The following is an 18,587-nucleotide window of genomic DNA, read 5'->3' as shown; positions in this document are numbered from 1 at the left end:
GGCATATTTGCCTTCTCTCAATAGGTCCATTGTATAGCTGATGGTCCTTAATGGGCCATCAAGCAGGCTAGGCAGAGCTAATCCCAGCTTGTCTGGGATGTCACCCAGAAGCATAGCATAAGTTTGCCATACAGACAGTATAGAGCCAATATTCATAACTTCAACTACAAAACTGATACACACATATAGACAGCATAATTATAACCAGTAAACCATAACCTTGTCTTAGACACCCCATTTGACCCCCTTTATACAAGATTTGGGTGCCACTACAGTACCTTGGTTGCAACAATGATCTATACGGTCCCAGTTTATGTCAATAACGTCACACTGGGTTTCACTGTACATTTTGTATCTGCCATTCCTAAAAGTAAAGTGATTACCTCTCTCTTTGTATTCATTTGGTGAAGGGAACAGAGATGCCCTGTTTTCAAAACATCTCATCTTATTCTGTTAAAGCAGTTTTCTTTAAAATATTGAATTGTTTCACACACTTGTAGGTTTCATTTTCCTTTCTTTAGAAGACAATTAATATACAGTTTGTTTTCACCATATGATAATGTGTTTTTAAAGAATCACGAAGAGATTCTAGAACTATAGTCAAGCTTTAAAGTATCCCAGCTTGGCTACAAGTGACATGTGCTCAGATCAATTTATAAAGAAATGGAACAATTTATAAGCATGCTCCAGCTGAAATTAGTCTCTATGGCAGTTGGCCCAGGGAAACTCTGTGGGCCTTCTGTGCTTTGCAGCTGCAGAAGATAATTGCAAGTGTTAAGGGGAATTATCACCTTCCAGTAGCCAAGCAAAGAATTACTTAAGTCACTTAAGAACTCTATGATTTCCCCCTTCTTCAAGATAGAGTCCTTAACTCACCCATCACAATTGTCCTTACTGACAAATAAAGCTTGTCTTAGACCATATGCATATTGGGAAAATACCATGTTAGGAAACATTCTAACATGCTCCACTGTGATGCTAAACATAACTTAGCAACTAATGTCACCAGGAACAAGTCATGTTTAAAAGCTGGTTAGCAGGTCATGGTTAATATCAGCTTCTCTTTGGCTGGTGAGATGACAGCCCTCCTCCTGTTTCAATCTGCTCTAACCACTATTGAAGTTAGTCAGGGACAGCCAGTCATTAGTACAGTATTGGTGGGGAGAAGAGACAACTGCCCAGAAGCACCGATTGAGAATATCCTGTGCCAGATGAAGAGTGAAACAAAAACTGATACAGACAGGATGAAACACAATGAATTCTTCCAAGCCTATGTTGAGGCTGTATTACAGGCCAAGAAAATCTTCCTTTCAGCCTCCATTGAAGCTCCCAAATCCCATCCCAAGGAGCTATCCAGGGTGGTAAAGCATTACACTAATCCTGAGTGTCTACAGTCTGCATCAGAACCAACTACTAACAGCTGCAAAGAACTATCATCCTACTTCACTGAAAAGAAAATGCACATTTGGGAAGGCTTCTCAAACAACCTGGATCCACTCCACCTGCATCCACCAATCAATAACATGCATTCCAAGAGTTCAGTATATTCACTCAACATGAAATTCTGGACTGTAAGAGAACCCTAAAGGAGTCTCAACCCAAGACTTTTGATCTGATCCATGCCCTTCCTGGTCTGTGAAAGAATCATGGACAATTGGTGCCACTCATGATGAAATCAGCCAATGCCTCCTTCAAGGGAGGAATCTTATCTTCCTCCTTCAAACACATAATTGTATGACCAACACGAAAAAAACCCATCATGGATACATTGGTTCTAGCCAACTACTGCCCATGTCAAATCTTCAGTTCCTTAGCAAGCTCAAAGAGAAGCTAGCCAAAGGCCAACTACAATCCCATCTTGTACAAGACCAAGTACAATCTGGATTCAGAACAAGACAAGGAAGTGAAACTACTTTAGTGGCACTGATGATCTGCTATCAATGGATAGAGGGCAGACATCCATTCATATTCTCTTGGACCTTTCTGAAGCATTTGACTCTGTTGACCATAAGATGCTGCTATCTCACCTGAGTGCTTTGAGTCCTTACTGAAGGGATGCATCCAACAAGTAGCAATGGGAAAATATCTCTGCCACTAGACTGATCACTTGTGGAGTCCAAAAAGGATCAATTCTCTCCTTGGTCCTATTCAACATCTCCATGCAGCTACTAGGTGAACTAGTCAGATGACATGGCCTCAATTGCCAGCAATATGCACAAGAAACACAGCTCTACCTATCCTTCACAACATATGACCTCACCACTACCAAGATGACCCAGGGCTTGGGGGAGATCAGTTCATGTCTGAAGAACTGGTTGAGGCTGAGCGGGACGGAGCATATGCTGGTGGGCATAGGAAAGCATTCTGAAGAGTTTGCAGCCATGGCACAGTTGAAGGTACACACCCACAACAGGTCAATTCAGTCCATAGCTTAGGAGTGCTCCTGGATTCCTTGCTGACACTAAGCTGTCACCTAGCATAAGTAAGTAAGGCTTTCTGCCATCTCCTATTAGCTATCCCATCCTGCAAAATATGGCCTCAGTTATACCTTTATCACCTCTTGTCTGGACTACAGCAATGCAATATACGTGGCCATGAAGGCTTCAGTGCTTAGGAAACTCCAACTGGTACAGAATACTGCAGTGTGTCTCCTCAGCAACAAAGGCTACTGCAAACACAGAAGACCTGTCCTCCACTTTACACTGGCTTGCTATAGAATTTTGAATCACGTTCAAGATCTTGGTCATTATCTTCAAGGTGTTCCATGGCCTGGGCCCAGGATATCTAAAAGAAACAATGGAAATGAAGATTGTGGTTAACAACTCTGTTCCTTTGGACAAGGGAACTTTCTACAATAAGGATAAAACTCATCTGTCCAGGAAACACGGTTTTCTTGGGAACTAGTCCCAGACTGTGGAACAAACTCCCACAGAAAGCAAGGACCATCACAAATTTCACCACCTTCTGCTCCAAGTGCAAGGCACATTTCTTTGACCTTGTGTTCTCTATCATCAGTGTATAGGAGTGTGTGTGTAGTATTATGTGACTTTAACATTCCACTATGCACACTTCTCTTGCTGGGGAGAGGATGACTCATGTGACAGCTTTAGTCACACTGCTTAATGCAGTATTGGAAGGCACTTTTGTCAATGAAAGTAACGTCGGTGTAAAGCCGTCAAAGTTGTTATATCTGCCATTTGTGCATAGCTTGCTGCTTGCATCGGCATTGCTTGTATTAACTAAGAGTGCATGTGTCAATGCAAAGTTTTGTACACCATGGGTAAGCATCCCAGTGTGCTGCATGCTGCCATATGGCACAATGCCTTCTGGGAAGGTTTCACAATGTGTTGTGGGATAGAAATGACTTGCCTAGAAATCTCTGGAAGCTAGGGGTCACGTTCCCTGAGTGCAACTTTCTGCAGCCCATAATGCCATCCATATCCCATAAATTTTCTTGCCTTTTTTTAAAATCCCACAAACCTGTGCAGCCCTCCTTGGTGTCCACCATCTTTCTCCATCGCATGGAGCCTGCACAGCTCTGCACTATTTTAATGAACATTGCAAATATAGTCCAAACAATCCTCCAGTATTTTCAGACCCACAGGAAGAACCGCAACAGTGGGAAACATGATTATTTCTTCGAGGACAGACTATTAAAAAGACATAACAAAAACAATTCAAGGTTATTGGTGGTGTTCGTGGAGCAGCTGCAGATAGTAGAGAATTCCTTCTGGGCCAAGGAAATGAGCACTGACTGGTGGGATCACATCATCATGCAGGTTTGGGACAATGAACAGTGGTTGCAGAACTTTCAGATGCAAAAGGCCAGATTTTTGGATCTGTGTGCTGAGCTCACCTCAGCCCTCGTGTGCAGGGACACTAGAATGAGAGCTGTATTGACAACTGAGCAGTGAGTGGGGATCACGCTCTGGTAGCTTGCAATGCTGAATTCCTACCTGTCAGTGGGAAATCATTTTGGAATTGGAAAGCCCATGGGCGGGGAGGGGCGTTGTCATGCAAGTGTTTAGGGCCATTAATTATGTCCTGGTATACAGGACTGTGACTCCTGGCAATGAGGACATAGTGGATGGATTTGCAGCAATGGGGTTCCTAAGCTGCAGTGGGGCGTTAGCACTCATATCTCTATTTTAGAACCAGCCCTCCTTACCACAGAGTACACCAACAGAAAGGGCTACTTTTTTATGGTTATGCAAGCATTGGCGGATCACTGGGGATGCTTCACCGATATCAGTGTGGGCTGGTCAGGGAAAGTGCATGATGCTTGCATCTTTAAGAACACAGGACTGTTCAAAAAACTGCATGCAGGGACATTCTTTCCCAACCAGCAGATTATCATTGGCGATGTTGAAATACCAATAATAATCCTGGAGCTCCTGCCTACCTCTTGTTTCCCTGGCTCAAGAAGCCATATGCTGACCACATTGACAGCACTAAGGACTGATTCAACTACCAGCTCAACAGGTGCAGAAAGACAGATAAATGTGCTTTTGATAGACTGAAGGGAGGTTGGTGGTGTTTACTCACCATATTAGATCTCAGTGAGAAAAATATCCAAAGGGTTATAACTGCCTGCTGTGTCCTGCATAGCATCTGTGAGGCAAAAGGGAAAAAAGTTGCTCCTGGGTGGAGGGTAGAAATAGAGCAGCTGTCTGCTGAATTTGTACAGCCAGACACAAAGGCCATTACAAGACCTCAATGTGTAGCTATGTGGTTGAGAGAGGCTTTAAAAAGCACTTTAACGGTCAGCCACATTAATGTTCTGTTCTGGACTGTGCTCTGGCCCTGAAGATTTGGGTGCTGTTAAGAACTGTTTAGTGCTTGGTGTACATTTTATACATATAAGACTGTTTTTAATAAACCTATGAATTATGCAGTGCTTGCTCTACAATTACACATATGAGGTGTTTTCTTGAATCTCTGAGTTCTGTGGTGCTGTACACTTACAACAACTGAGTGCTTTAAGTATTGCTGTACATTCTGCAGTATGTGTGGTGAACTAATAAAGATTAAAATACTTTTAAAGAATAGAATTTTATTGAGTGACAAAAGCAGTGCAAAAAAAAAACAAAGCTAAACAAAACCAAAACAAATGTGCAAATAAAAAAGTACAATATAAACTTCGAACTTAAATTAATGCAATGGAACTTTAAAATTAGAAAGGCAGCAAATATTTCTGTCCATTTCAATGAATGTGGTCCATTTTTGCTACACATGCACTTCAGCTTGGTGTGGTAGAGGTAAGGATGCCCAGGAGTCCATGTAGAATGTTGGGGATGTAGGGAGCTGCCACCATGGAGTTCTCCAGGGACCGCAAAGGTGGTAAGACCATGATTGCTGGATCTGCAGGTCAACTAGAGTCTGCAGCATCTGTGTTTGCTGCCTGACAAGTCCCATTATGTCCTGATGCATCTTCCTCTCATGGTGGGAGTCCTGGGTCTTTCTCCATTTTCTTCTGTCCCGCTTCATGCCATCTGCCATGTTGGACCACCAGGATCTTTGTATGCAATCTGATGCAAAACTGCCTGCAGGATCTCGCTGAACACATCCTCCCTAGTGGGCTTCTTTCTCCTCCTCCTCAGGATCAGGGATTCTGTGGGTGTGAAGGGGCAGTTGCTACAGATAAAACAGACAGATGTATGATTGGATTTACAGCCACAATGGAAAGTGAAAGGTAAGTTTAAAAATGGCCTTCCTTTATTCCTATAAAAAAATGTAAGACATGCTTATTGATGCTTCAGCTTTGGAGTGAATCTGCACAGCTTTCCAGACCCAGATATGGTGAGTAAGGCCTGCAAGAGGCAGCGGGGGTAGGAGAGGAAGAGGGCATTACATTTTCAGTTAGAATCATAGATTGCATAAAACAATAAAATTTCAGTCCCTATTTCCATGGGTATGAGTATAAGGTATGAATACTGGCACTGTTTTCCACAGGCAATGGTGATTTTAGCCGATAACTCACTCCTGAGGATAACAAAGGTACAGAGACCACAGCTGCTGCTGGTGTCCCCAAGATGCCTGGGCTCGTATGCTGCTACCTGTTTCATGCAATGGTGCCAGCCAAGTTGGCCAACCTCATTGTGGAGCGTTGTTGGAAAGTGTCCTATCACAGAGGAAGAAATAAGGCAGCCAACCTTAGGAACCTTTGGGAGAAGACTACAGAGTATCTCCAGGAAAATTTCATCAAAATCTCTCAGTAGGATACAAGGGACATCCCTGGATACGATAAACAGACTACTCTGCTTTCTCTCCACCCCCTGCCTAACCCTATAGGGAAATGAAAAGCAGATAATAACTCTACCTCTGTTTATGGTACCACTACTTCTTCTCATACAAGTAAAACAATGAAAAGTTGATACCTGAGTCTTGTTAACTTGGGGATAGACCAGGTGCCATCTTCACATGTAAACATTGTAAAGGAAAATGCATGCACAGGTTTATCCGAGGTTCCTTCCCCTTCATTGGGTTTGGCAGGAAGGACAGGCTAGACTGCAGTGCAGTCTCGATTGGTTCCTCCATGCCACATCTCTCCTCCTTCTTGTTCACGGCATGCCTCTCTGTCTCAGGCTCCTCTAAGGTATGCATGGTGATCTGTGGGGTGCTGCTGGGGTCTCCACCAAGTATGGCATACAGCTTGTTGTAAAAGTGGCAGGTCTATGGCTCAGCACCAGAATGAGAGTTGGCCTCCCTGGCCTTGTGATATGCCTGCCGCAGTCCCTTTGCTTTCATGCAGTACTGCTGCTGATCCCTGTCATACCCCTTTGCCTGCATCCCCTGTGGAATCTTTTCGTAGATGTCCACATTTCTACGACTGGTCCGTAGCTGTGCCTGGACAGCCTCTTCCCTCTGTAGGTCCAGGAGATCCAGTATCTCTTGTCTACTCCAGGCAGGAGTGCATCTAGTACATGGAGCCAGCATGGTCAGCTGGGCAGCTGTGCATAAGAAGAGAGAGTTGCTAGGTGAGCTTGTGGGGTGTTTTAAGGGTGGGGGCTTCCGGTCTCCGTGACCCTTAGGCAGTGGAGTTCACAATTGTGATCAGAACAGTCACTGTCAGGCATTGTGGGAGGTGTGTTAGGGTTGACATAGAGAGATAACTTGAGTGGCACAATATCTTTTATTGGACCAACTTCTGTTGGTGAGAGAGACAAGCTTTCGAGCCACACAGAGCTCTTCATAAGGGTTGACATAGGTCACACAGTGTCTACACTTGCACTGTGTCAACCTCTATCACTCAACCATGCCTGATTGCTGTTCAGGGAGGCAGTTAGGTTGCGTAAACTGGGTGCTTCTGTTGGCCAGAGATAAATATGAGCGTAGACTCATGGACAAATAGGTTGACATGAGATGACTTACACTAACCACACTTTGTAGTGTAGACCATGTCTCATATACTATGGTGATGAGTGTAGTATCAGAACCTACAGAGTACAGAATAGCCGCTGGGTGCTGAGCTCTTTTAAAAACTGGCTCTAACTTTATTTTTAGGCACCTAAGTAAGTGATCTGCTTTTTTCCCCAAAAGTGCTGAACACACAGCAGCTTCCGTGTCTGCAATAGCAACTTCAGGCACCTGTTTTTTGGTGGTTTTTTTGGTGAATCTTGTTTTAGGAACAAAAAGGAAATAGTTAGAACACCTCTCCATATGCTCCTACATAACTTTATAATTTAAGAAAGAACTGTGGAGAATGAGCTGTGAAGCCCTTGCTCTTCCTCCTTCCATCCCACCCTCTCTTCTACCAGAAACTGCAAAGATTAGAACACAGAATAAAGTCTAACACCTGTTTGGATGCAAGTGGGATGGAGAATAAGCACCACTGAGTTATCTGGCTTTCATCTTGATTAAACTTTCATATAAAAGATGAAAGTTAAAGGGAATTGGAGAGGGTGAGAGACTCAACAATTGGTGGTTGTGTATGCAAATTCCTCTAGATTTGAGCTTCCATGTAAATCTGGTCTTTTTGCTCAGTGATCAGCCCATGAACAAAGTGAGATCTGCAACATTCCAGATCAATATGTGCAGTTCAGAAGGTGGTGGATACCTCCACCATAAATACATTAACAGTGCATGCTTAACCTGTACAAGTATGTGGAACGTGAACACTTGCTAGAGTTGTAATTAGTGAGGGAGATGTGTGGGATGTAGATAGTGTTTCCTTATCAGTCACAGTCTGAGACAGAAGGAAGTGCCTTGTGAAGATGCCAGTTTGTCAATGGCAGTGTGGATTCGCGGGCATGGTTATGAAGTATTTTGTAACCTGGTATTTTCTTGCTGCTTAGGCCATGGGTGATTTCCAAACGGAAATGTTGTAAAACGGAGTATTTCAAAATATTTAAAAATGGAATATTATAGAATATGATGATGGGCGATCACTCATTACCGAGTATGATCATCTTCCATGGGAGTTATGCATCCTCAGGTGGCTAATAAGGCCAATCCTTGAACCACAAGTTCTATTGCAATGAGGGCAGATGTTTTCAGGCTCAGCAGGAGGTTGTTGACCATGACTGGAAGCCAGTCTCTCCTTCCTTCTGCGCCTCTTGTCCTCTTCAGCTTGTCGCTGAGCAAGTTCAAAATGCAGGGGACCATCACGTAGGACTTCACTCTATTTTAAGCGATCCTGGGCAAGTGTCTCCCAAGTGTCAACGTCAATATTACTTTTTTAGGTTGTCCTTCAGTAAGTCCTTATAACGCTTCTGTTGTCCACCTACGTTACGGTACCCTTCTTTCAGCTGAGAGAAAAGGACCTGTTTTGGGAGGCGATGGTCTGGCATCTGGACAACGTGACCAGTCCAGTGGAATTGCTGACGGACAACCTATAGACACCACTTGAAAGTCCTTGAGAGGCACCATCAACGCTGCCTTCCTAAGATTCTGAAGATCAAATGGGAAGACAGGTGCACCAATATTAGTGTCCTGGAAGAGGCACAGACCACCAGTATTGAGGCAATGATCATGCGCACCGTGACCGAAAGCCTGGGGCTGGCGGGGCTGGGTGCGAGTAGCCCGTGTGTGTCACGCCCACGTGTCTCAGGGCAGCGGGTGGCCGCTGTACCGCTCGCCCCGGGTTGATGCCCGCTCCCGAGGCCACCAGGCGGGTGGAGGCGCTGGGGAGCGCGGTAGGGTGACAAGCTCGCGCTCCACGGGCTCGCCGAGCTCAGGCAGGCGGCGGGGCGAGTCTTCACCAGGCTGGGTGACGGGCTGACTCCACACACACACCCCCCCCCACATGGAGACAGCGGGCCCCGCTCCGCCCAGGGAAGGCAGCTGGCGTTCCCCAGCCTTTCCTTTCCCCCTTTTATTAGACGGGGTTTTCCCTCCGCCGCCCACTTACCCCGATGTTACCGCCTCCGCGCCGCTCTGCTCTGCTCAGGGAGCGGACCCTGAGGGCACAGTGAAGGCAGAGAGGCTTCGTTGCTGCCAGTGCGCATGCTCGGCTCTCTCGGGCATGCGTATTGGTAACGAGGGAGCCGAATCTCACGCTGTCCCCTGAGCCGTTCCCGCCCAGGGGCGGGGCGGCCTGACGCAGAGCGCGGCAGGCGGAGGAAGCCCCGGGGAGGAGGCGGGGCTCGTTCAGCGAGCGGCGCAGGCGGCCAGGCCAGGATGCGCCTGGCATCCCGCGGCAGGCAGCCCGCCACCCCCGTGCAGCGCCAGGCGCCTCTCCTCCGCTCGGGCCCGGGGCGCTGAGCCGCCCCCTCCCCTCGGCTGCGCCATGGCGGCCCCCGGCAACATCGTGTCCGTTATGGCGAGTAAGACCAAGACCAAGAAGAAGCACTTCGTGGCGCAAAAAGTGAAGCTGTTCCGGGCCAGCGACCCGCTGCTCAGCGTCCTCATGTGGGGGGTCAACCACTCGGTAAGTGCCGGGCTCCCCCGGCGCTCGCCCCCTCCGCAGCCCCCTGCCCGCCCAGGCAGCCGGGGACCGGGGCATCCATCCCCCTCCTGCGTGGGGGGCGCCTCTCGGGGGTCCCCGCGGGACGCGACGCCGCGGGTGACAGCGGGTGTGCGGCGCCCCGTGCCGGGCTGGCGGGGAGCTCCGGGCGTCATGCAGCTGCCGGGGCCGTTCTCGTGGCCGGGCTGCGCCGCTCGCCGTGGGGCTGCTGGCTCGCAGCAGTTGCCGTGACCGGCCGTGGCGCAGGGCAGCGCAGTGGCGGGATCGGCTCGGGCTCTTCTGCCAGTCCGCTGGCTTCGCCGCCGCTGCTGGGGACGGATGCGGTTCGCGGAGCCGCGGTGAGTGTCAGGCAGCAGCAGAGAAGCGGCTGCTGTAAAGGGGAGGGGGCGAAGGAGGCTCGCTAGCCGCAGCCAGTGCAGCCTCCCTCCCCCGCCTCGAAAGCACGGGTGTTAGTGTCTGAGCCAGAGAGCGAGCTGGGGAAGTCGGGGAAGCGCCGCCGGCTTGCAGTGCTGCAGTGCCCTGTCTCTGAATCCGTGATAGCGGCTCGTGGAACGGAACCCGTGCGGTATTAATCTGATTATACGGAGGAGGAGGAAAGCTGAGACGTGATCATTGGGGCTGGGCAGAGCCATAAAAGTTTGCATGTCTACATGCATATTGTCCCTGATCTGCCCTGCTGCTGCAGCAGCCGGGTGGGAGAAAACTATTTCGCTTCTCATGGCTTTGAGGTCTTCAGTGGCTATGTGTGTTATGTACACGTCTCACCTTCCCATCCCTCCCCCATTGTGTAACTGTGACGATTGTTTAAAACGTGAGACTACTGGGGTCTAATGTCTGCATTAAACCTTTCTCCAGATAAGGAAAGGTGACTGCATAGCTGATCTTGAGTACCTGAGGTAGTCTGTGTCCCATTGATCAGTGATGCAATGTATTAAGCAGTAGGCAAAATACATTACAGAGGTGTCCATTAAGTCACAATATTTCTCATTCTGATTTGGGCTGTTCTACCTTCCCAACAAGATCTGTTCTTAAGAAGCGTGCATATTGGATGTACTATGGTAATAAAAGCAATTATATGCTTCTAACATCTTGAGTTCTGGTACCTCAAAAACAGTTTAAGCAAATGTTTGTTTTTTGTTGAGGTTGAAAAGGTTTTTTGTGTGCTCTTGAGATGGTAAAACTGCCAAATGGCAACATTTGCCAAGTGTCATACTCTGCAGGTGATATGCTGTTATAACTACATGCTGTCAAGGAATTTAATGTTGCCAGATACATAAAAACTGACTGTGGCTTGTGAGTGTTTAAAATTGGGAGCCTAATAATGAAGGTGTCACATGCATGGGGCATTATGTGACTCAGGACACAGCTTTGCATCTTTAAATAGCTAATGCAGAAGGCTAATGATGTAGAGTCTAAAGATCACCTAAATCCAGACATTGGGGAGTAAAGTCAAAAGCTTTTTGGTTTTTTATATTAGTTTTTTATTGGTAGCGTTAGTTCTATACTGTCAAACATGATATTCTCTTTTAATGGAGTGTCACACAATTGATACTTTGGTATTCTTGCAACTAGTTAATAGGAGATATAGCTTGAGATCACTGGATAAAAGTAGACGTTTCCATACAACAATAAAGGCAGTCTTACTACTGTACCAAAAAACAGACTCTCCTTGCCATGACACCCAACCCCTCCGGTCCTGCTTTTTCTGTAAAGTTAAACAAAAGAATTTTTAAAGAAAATTATGAAAAGGTCAATAGCCTCATCCCAAACTATAGTTCTCAGTCAGCAATCTAATCATTGGATCATACACCATTTAACAGACTTGACAAACTTGATGAATTTTTTTTTTAAAGAAAATCTGTAGGTTCCGATTTTTTTACAATGGTGGGCAAGCTTCATTATCTCCATGGAGACAGTTAAAGTAACTAACTCACAGAGGCTATGTGACTTGCTTAAGATAGAAGAAATTGGTGGCAGATCTCAAAATAGATTGCAGATCTCCCGAGGGACAATTGTATTTGGTGGCATCCTGTATATTGGACAGGTAAGGGAGGAGCAAGTATCTATTACCTTTTGTCACTATTACTAGTCCTAGCAGAAAAGACCAAAATGTGTCTCCCACCCCCACTCTAATAGTAAAGTAAGTAGCAAACAAGACAACTTCACGTATGACACATCAAATGCTGTTATAGAGCAGTTTGAATTATGTTTCCTTCAAGCTTAAAGCTTTTGTCTATCTGTTAGGGAAATATAGTAAAATCTAAGTGCAAATAACTTATGGGTTAGTAAATCTTGCTCATTTCCTTTCTCCCTCTTTCTTCATTTCTTTCATAGCTCTAAAATTAATTCTGTCCCACATATCTTTCTCATTCTGTTCATTGCCCTCTTTTCCTTCTGGGGGCGGGGGGGGAGAAACGCCTCTCCTTCTTGCGGTTTCTCATTCACCATCTGTGTCGTTTTTCTTCCTAAGGTGCAACATTGGGGAAATAAGGTTGAATCCTTTCTCCCCTGCTGCAGTCCTGTCAGGCTCTTCACATTCTATGTCTCTTCTCTACTGCTCCCCACCTCCAAATAACTTGAACCTTAAGGTGCATAGTAGGATGAATTCTGTGACTGTGTGGACATGAACAGTTCACTTCCTAGCAGTGTCCTTTGTTTCATGTGCTCTGAAGAGACCGGAGAGCAGAGGTGCTGTCAGTTGGCTAGTTACAAGAGTGAGGTGGCATGTAGGGAACTGTGTCTCTAGTGATGAGAAGCAAATTTCTGTGAAGTTATAGAACATGCAAGACAAATCTGGTATGTATGATGCAAGACTTTAGAGCATAATATGGAACTATTGTATGAAATGCAGAAAAGATGAGAAACTTCCTTCCATTGTGAAAACTATTTTTCTGTGTATGAGGCATTCTGGACAAGAGGATACAGTGTAACATATTGTTCTCCACTTTGAGATGAAAATAACAAACTAAAAACTTGACTAGGGCTCAAGTGAAATATCAGTGTTTTAGCAGTAAACTTACTTAAAATAGTCTGTGAGTTTTATGTGAGAAGTGTATGATTCTTTGGTGGCAGGAAGTGGTTCTGAGCATGAATGCATGATATACAAATTTTCCCATTATCTGGTCACAAAAGGATAAACTTATAAAGATTAGAGTGAATAAAATGAATTTATATCCACACTAGCCTGTTGCATTTTATGTCAATGGAGGAGGAAGAATTTTAAAATGACTTCTCATCCTGGACAATATTGAAGCAAAAGGACATCTGATGAGGGGAACTTTGAGATTTATCCTGCAACAGAAAAGTAACAAAGTAGCTTTCAGCAATTGTACTACAGTGCCAAGATTATGACAATTTGGCAGCTCATAAGAGATCTGAAAGAAACTGGGGGAATATCTGGAATCATCAAGGACAGAGGTTGGAGACACTTCAGAGTCAGTTAATAACAGAATAAACTGGAAACCACGAAAGACTTGGACTATATTAAATGAGTGCTGATATAAAAATATTTAAAAGAATGTGAAGTCCATAGTGATAGTAATGAGACTAATTAACCAGACACAGAATAGATTACATTAATTAGAGGAAATAAGACTGACAGTAAGTGTTGGCAGTCTGTTTTCGATCTGCTTTCTGTACTAAATATGTACATCAACCAACAAGGAAAGGAATAATGCCAGATTTTGAGATTCTGCAATACAGAAAGTATAATAGAAGACAAAAAGAAAGGAGAGAATGTGTGAAGCAGTCACTGTATCCTGTATTTGAAATATAAATGAGACAAGAAAAAACTGAAAGGGGAAGGAAGTTGACAATGTGGAGTATATTGAATGAAATCCGATTCAGTGAGGGTAGTGTGAACTGGGTGGGGGGTGTTATAAGAAATGCTCTGAAATACTACTTATGCATAGTGATGAGTTTTAATTATTAACAAGGTTCAAAGTGCCTTACTAAGGTATAGTTGTGAATTCCCATTCCCTTGGGGGGCGGGGGGGGGTTGAAATTAAGCAGGATTTTCTTTTTTCCTGGATCTGTGCTTGCTTTTTTTTTTGTCTTCTGTCATTTTGAACTGGTAAAACCACAATATGTTCTGAAAATCTCCTGATGCTAGAAACATCAAGGTTTAATCTGAATCTGTAAATGAAAATTGATCTAAAGTAAAAAGGGAAATTATGAGAGTACTCAGGTTCTGGTGCCTATTAGAAAACAGAGTTCTAGAACTGTCTAGAAGCCTAGATGGAAAGACTAGGTAGTTGTTGGTGACTGGAGAGATAAGCAGGGCTACTTGATGTAGATATGAATTGTTAAGGAGGGGGAGCTTCTGGAAGGTAGGCAAATATCACCTGATCATTTTTTTTTTTTTTAAAGCTGGCTAAAAAATCTGTTTTGTTCTTTATAGGTGAATTCAGTAGGTGGTTCTTCCATTCTAATCACAGTAAATATGAAAGTTGCTACTCAATAGTGCAAATGCGTGACTAGAGACTGAATTTGACTCAACATGTCTGTACTTGAAGGATGTGATGGGAAACTAGCAGTTGAATATATTGAAGTAATGTAAACAATTTTTCTAAAGTTAATGTAAACATTGTCCAGAATACTCAAGTAGCAAGAAAGAGAGAGCACTTGTGCTCATTTCAAAATGCCATAAACTGATTTATTTGGAGTATTGCAGATTAAATATGCTATTGAATGAAACTTGGCCTATTGAAGTAGAAGAGTAAAACATGGAGTTTGATACTCCAGGTGAGAGATTTTTTGATGTCACAATCATGGTAGCCTCAATGATAACTTAAGTCCCATGTTTCATGTATCCACATGTGCATAATTTAGGAGTAACCTTATCTGTTGGAGTTGGACACTTGAAAATGGCAAAGATGACTTTGGTTATGCTATTAAAACAAATAGGGCTCTATCCTGGCATGGGAGAGAAGGGTGGAGGGCCAAGGTGATTGTATGCTACCTTTGTATCTTCCCCCAGAGCTGCTGGGGGTTGGTTTGGTGTCAGGATGAAGTTAGAATGACCCTCTGTCTACTATAATTTATGCTGGTGGCTGGTAGCTTCTAGGACGGGGGTTCTCAAACTTCATTGCACCGTGACCCCCTTCTGACAACAAAAATTATTACATGACCTCAGATGGGGGGGACTGAGGCCTGAGCCTGCTGCAGGTGGGGGAACCAAAACCCGAGCCCAGTCTGGGCGAGGGGGGGAACAAAGCCGAGGCTCAAGGGCTACAGCCCCAGGCCAGGGGCCTGTAACCCAAGCCCCAGCAAGTCTAAGCCAGCAGTGTCGACCCATTAAAACAGTTGTGACCTACTTTGGGGTCCTGACCCACAATTTGAGAACCGCTGTACTAAGTGGTTGTTTTTGCCAGCTGGGATTTGGTGACGCCCGATAGCACTCCCAGGTACTTTTCAGCTGGTTGCCCTACTTTTGTCTGCTGTCTTGATTGCAGTGTTTAAGAATTTGGATGGAGCAATCTGCAGTTTTCTTTTCAGACAGAAAATCCTGATCTGCATTATAACTCCTTTGCACCACTTGATTATATAGGCAATGTGCAGTGGCGGTGTTACTTAATTGTAAGCTCCTTGTTTTGGTTTAACGTATACCTTATTTTGAGCAAATAGGATTATAAGGTGAATTGCAGTTTGTTTCATAAAATCTTTCCCCCCTCCCCCCTTTAGGTTTCTAGGCACTAGGAAAACAACATAGAAACGAGATTATTAGATATCTACAATATCAGGAAGGATGATGGGAAGATTGAGAAAATACTAAAACTCAATTGTAGTCTTTGAATAAAGACTTTGTTAGATGGGGTTTTAAAGGACTCATTTACACCTAGTAGCAGCACTTGCCACTCAAATCCAAACAAGCTATAGGAGCGGATGTGAGATGAGCAGTACAGCTGCTATCATGGTTCACTATGCTTCTGATCCCTTCACTTCTTGAGCTGATTTTTTTTTTTGTATCCAGTTTTGAGTAGAGAGATCCCTCTTCCCCTTTCCTTATACTTTTTAAAGTAATAATGAAGACTGTTAAACACCTGATGATTTAAATCTGCAGCATTTTGTCTTGTGGCATCAGCTGTCTGCACCACAGATTACTCAAGAAATATCTGTTCAGAGGAGGGAGGGGCCAGGCATACCAACTGTACTAGCAACTGTGTAGCTATTATTCATAGCAGCGATGAATGCTGTTGTTGCAGTTGTCAAAATAGTAGCTTTCTCAAGAGAAGGAAATGGCAAGACTAGAAGCTGAAGGACTGGATGCGAATTCAAAATATATTAATGATAGACTTGAATAAAGTCTGTAGTATTTTTGAAAGAAGCAGACATTAAAAGACACTAGGCGAAGAATTTCCAAGGGGAGACAGGAGGAAATAAAATGTGGTTGATTACACCAGCGGGTGTAGGTAATAAAGCAGCTAATAAAGCAATTAGAACTATAAAAAAAAGTCAGCTGGGCATCATGCCCAGATACACTAAATCCTAGAATACTGAAGAAAATAGCAAAGGAAACAGGAAAGCCTTTACTGGAAACCTAGTTCATTATGCTCTAGGCACCGCAAGAGACTTGGAGAGTGTTCGGCTCTTACGTCCTAGGGGGAAACCAGGAAAATACAGACCTGGAAACTTGACTTCTGCTGCGTGAAAGGTATCAGAAACTCCTGAAGGAATAGGGATGGGATTGATAATTCAGTAAAGGATACCCAACACAAGTTAATGAAAGGGGGACCATGCATACATGATTTGCTTGCTGCAGAAATGTTGTGCAATTAATAATCTCCTCTAAAATCCAAATGCATCTTTGATAACACACAAAGATTAAGATGCACGGTAAGTGTGAAACAGGAAGAGCTAGCAAAATCGGTCTTAAAGTAGATCAGTGGGAAAGCTGTTTCAGTCTCTAGTAATTTATGAGTTTATGAACTAGGATGTTGCAAGGGCTGATCTTTCTCCACTTGACATAGGAAATAGAGAACAATTTTCTAAATTTAACAGACTTATTAACCTTTACAGAGAGAGGCAGGATTTAGCAGAGCAAACAAGTTAATAAGGAACATAGGAATTGTCTTACAGGTTCATGCTGGTGGTTCATCTAGTTTTGTAATCCACTCTCTGATAGAGGGCAATACCAGATGCTGTAGAGAAGGTAGAAGAAGACCCAAAGTGGCATGGTACAGAATTAACAGCCCAGAGGAAGAAACTTCTTAAGGTCCATCAGTAAGAGGCTGTCTTATACTCTGAGGCAGAAGGGTTTATATCCCTCCTATTCATTTGGGTGGCTCTTTAAATCCTATATAATGTAACTGGCTTTTCTGACTGTCCACATAAGTGTCTAATCCTGTTATCCTTTTAGCCTCTAATATCTTGTGGGACTGAGTCCCACAGGCTACTGATGCGTAGAGTTACTATATGCTTGCTGTTTTAATGTTAGATGAATCTATATTTTGTTTACCAGCAAGAGTTACTTGCAGGCTAGGGGTAAAATTGTCAATAGAGATGTTTCCAGAGTGGTTAATGGGGAAGTTGTGGAAAGATTGTTATAAATAAAGCTATAAGCTATATACATTATTGATCCTGAAGGACTTAGTCGAAATTTCTATAATTGGGTGGTTTTTCTCCTGGTTTTTAAGGGTTGCCTACGGTTTCTAAGGGGAAAAACTAATGTGTGTGAATTTAGTGCCTTATATTAATTTTTTAATTCTTATCCCCACCTGGTTTTCCTTTGTACTCTGGCTTCTTTCTAAACCAATCATGTACTTTTAGATGCCCCCCTCTAACAAAGCAACCATTAAATTTTCTCCTCCCCCACTTCACTGTATTCCAGCAGAAGTTGCCATGTAACTTATTGTAAATCTAATTGATTTGGTACCTAAAACTTTGCATGGGCTTTATTGTTTAAATCTAGTTTTTTTAAATGTATGCCATGCAGTCTGTGACTCAGAAAATAATCTGAGAGCCGATTCAAACTTGAGAGATGTTTCTCTCCATACTATACTTGTTACCAGACTTCAAGGGGCAAAGTTAGGGTTGGATAGTTGTGTGGGCTGTGTGTGTTTCATAGAGTAGTAATGGATGAAGGGTTATATGGCAGAGGGGAGCTGAACAAATCCCTTATTTGTCCCTTATGGATCTTCAACATTGGTTCTTAAAAGTATAGAATTCTTGTAAAGAATGCCTCTAGAGTTTTAGCTGGAGTTTCTTGAAACATTTTTTCAACTTTAATTCTCTTTAACAGTCTGAGAATCTTTCCCTGTCTCTCCCCCCCCCCCCTTTAAAAAATCAATTTTTCAAAGTGCTTCCGGAGGGGAGACTTGCTCTAACTGTCCTTACGAAGTCTGCCAAAGCGGGGCTCCCCATTGCAGACATTAGTTAGTCTTCATGATTAAGTTTTCTGCATTAGCCCATGTCCAACCCAGGTATAACTCGCTCATTCCAGCCCTCTCTTATGGGCTTATTAATTTTGGATAATACTCCCATGTGCCCCTCCATCCCTTGCTGGTCCCTGCCCCAGTGTCATGACTCCTTCCTGACTTATGTCCTGCATTTCTTCCCCAGTCTCTTCTGCTGCCTATCATCCATGTCTTGTTCAGTCCAGCAGTAGCCCAGCCTGGAATCAGCTGCAGGTTGGTTTATATTTTAAAATGGTTGTTTGTAAACTTCTGTTATAGATAACAGAGCT

At 44.0% G+C, this 18,587-nt stretch overlaps 1 protein-coding gene and 1 long non-coding RNA gene across 2 annotated transcripts in view; one reads left to right on the top strand and one right to left on the bottom strand.

Moving 5' to 3' along the window:
* Positions 1–286: 286 nt before the first annotated feature.
* Positions 287–4,650, bottom strand: LOC112106330. The gene is made up of 3 exons (XR_002908094.3): positions 4,546–4,650; positions 3,481–3,650; positions 287–2,784 (listed from the first exon to the last, which is right to left on the bottom strand). It is a non-coding gene; the product is annotated as an uncharacterized LOC112106330 (long non-coding RNA).
* Positions 4,651–9,583: 4,933 nt separating this feature from the next.
* Positions 9,584–18,587, top strand: part of PIP4K2A (phosphatidylinositol-5-phosphate 4-kinase type 2 alpha) — a 201,586-nt gene continuing 192,582 nt past the window's right edge. The window contains exon 1 of the mRNA XM_024199516.2: positions 9,584–9,868. Within this exon, the coding sequence (XP_024055284.1) occupies positions 9,728–9,868 (141 nt within the window). The 5' untranslated portion in view covers positions 9,584–9,727. The remainder of the gene's footprint in view (positions 9,869–18,587) is intronic.

This window comes from Terrapene carolina, unplaced genomic scaffold, assembly GCF_002925995.2.
Source record: "Terrapene carolina triunguis isolate 2854851 unplaced genomic scaffold, T_m_triunguis-2.0 Scaffold84, whole genome shotgun sequence".
NCBI classification, from domain to species: domain Eukaryota; kingdom Metazoa; phylum Chordata; order Testudines; family Emydidae; genus Terrapene; species Terrapene triunguis.
This window is presented reverse-complemented; position numbering and strand designations above follow the sequence as displayed.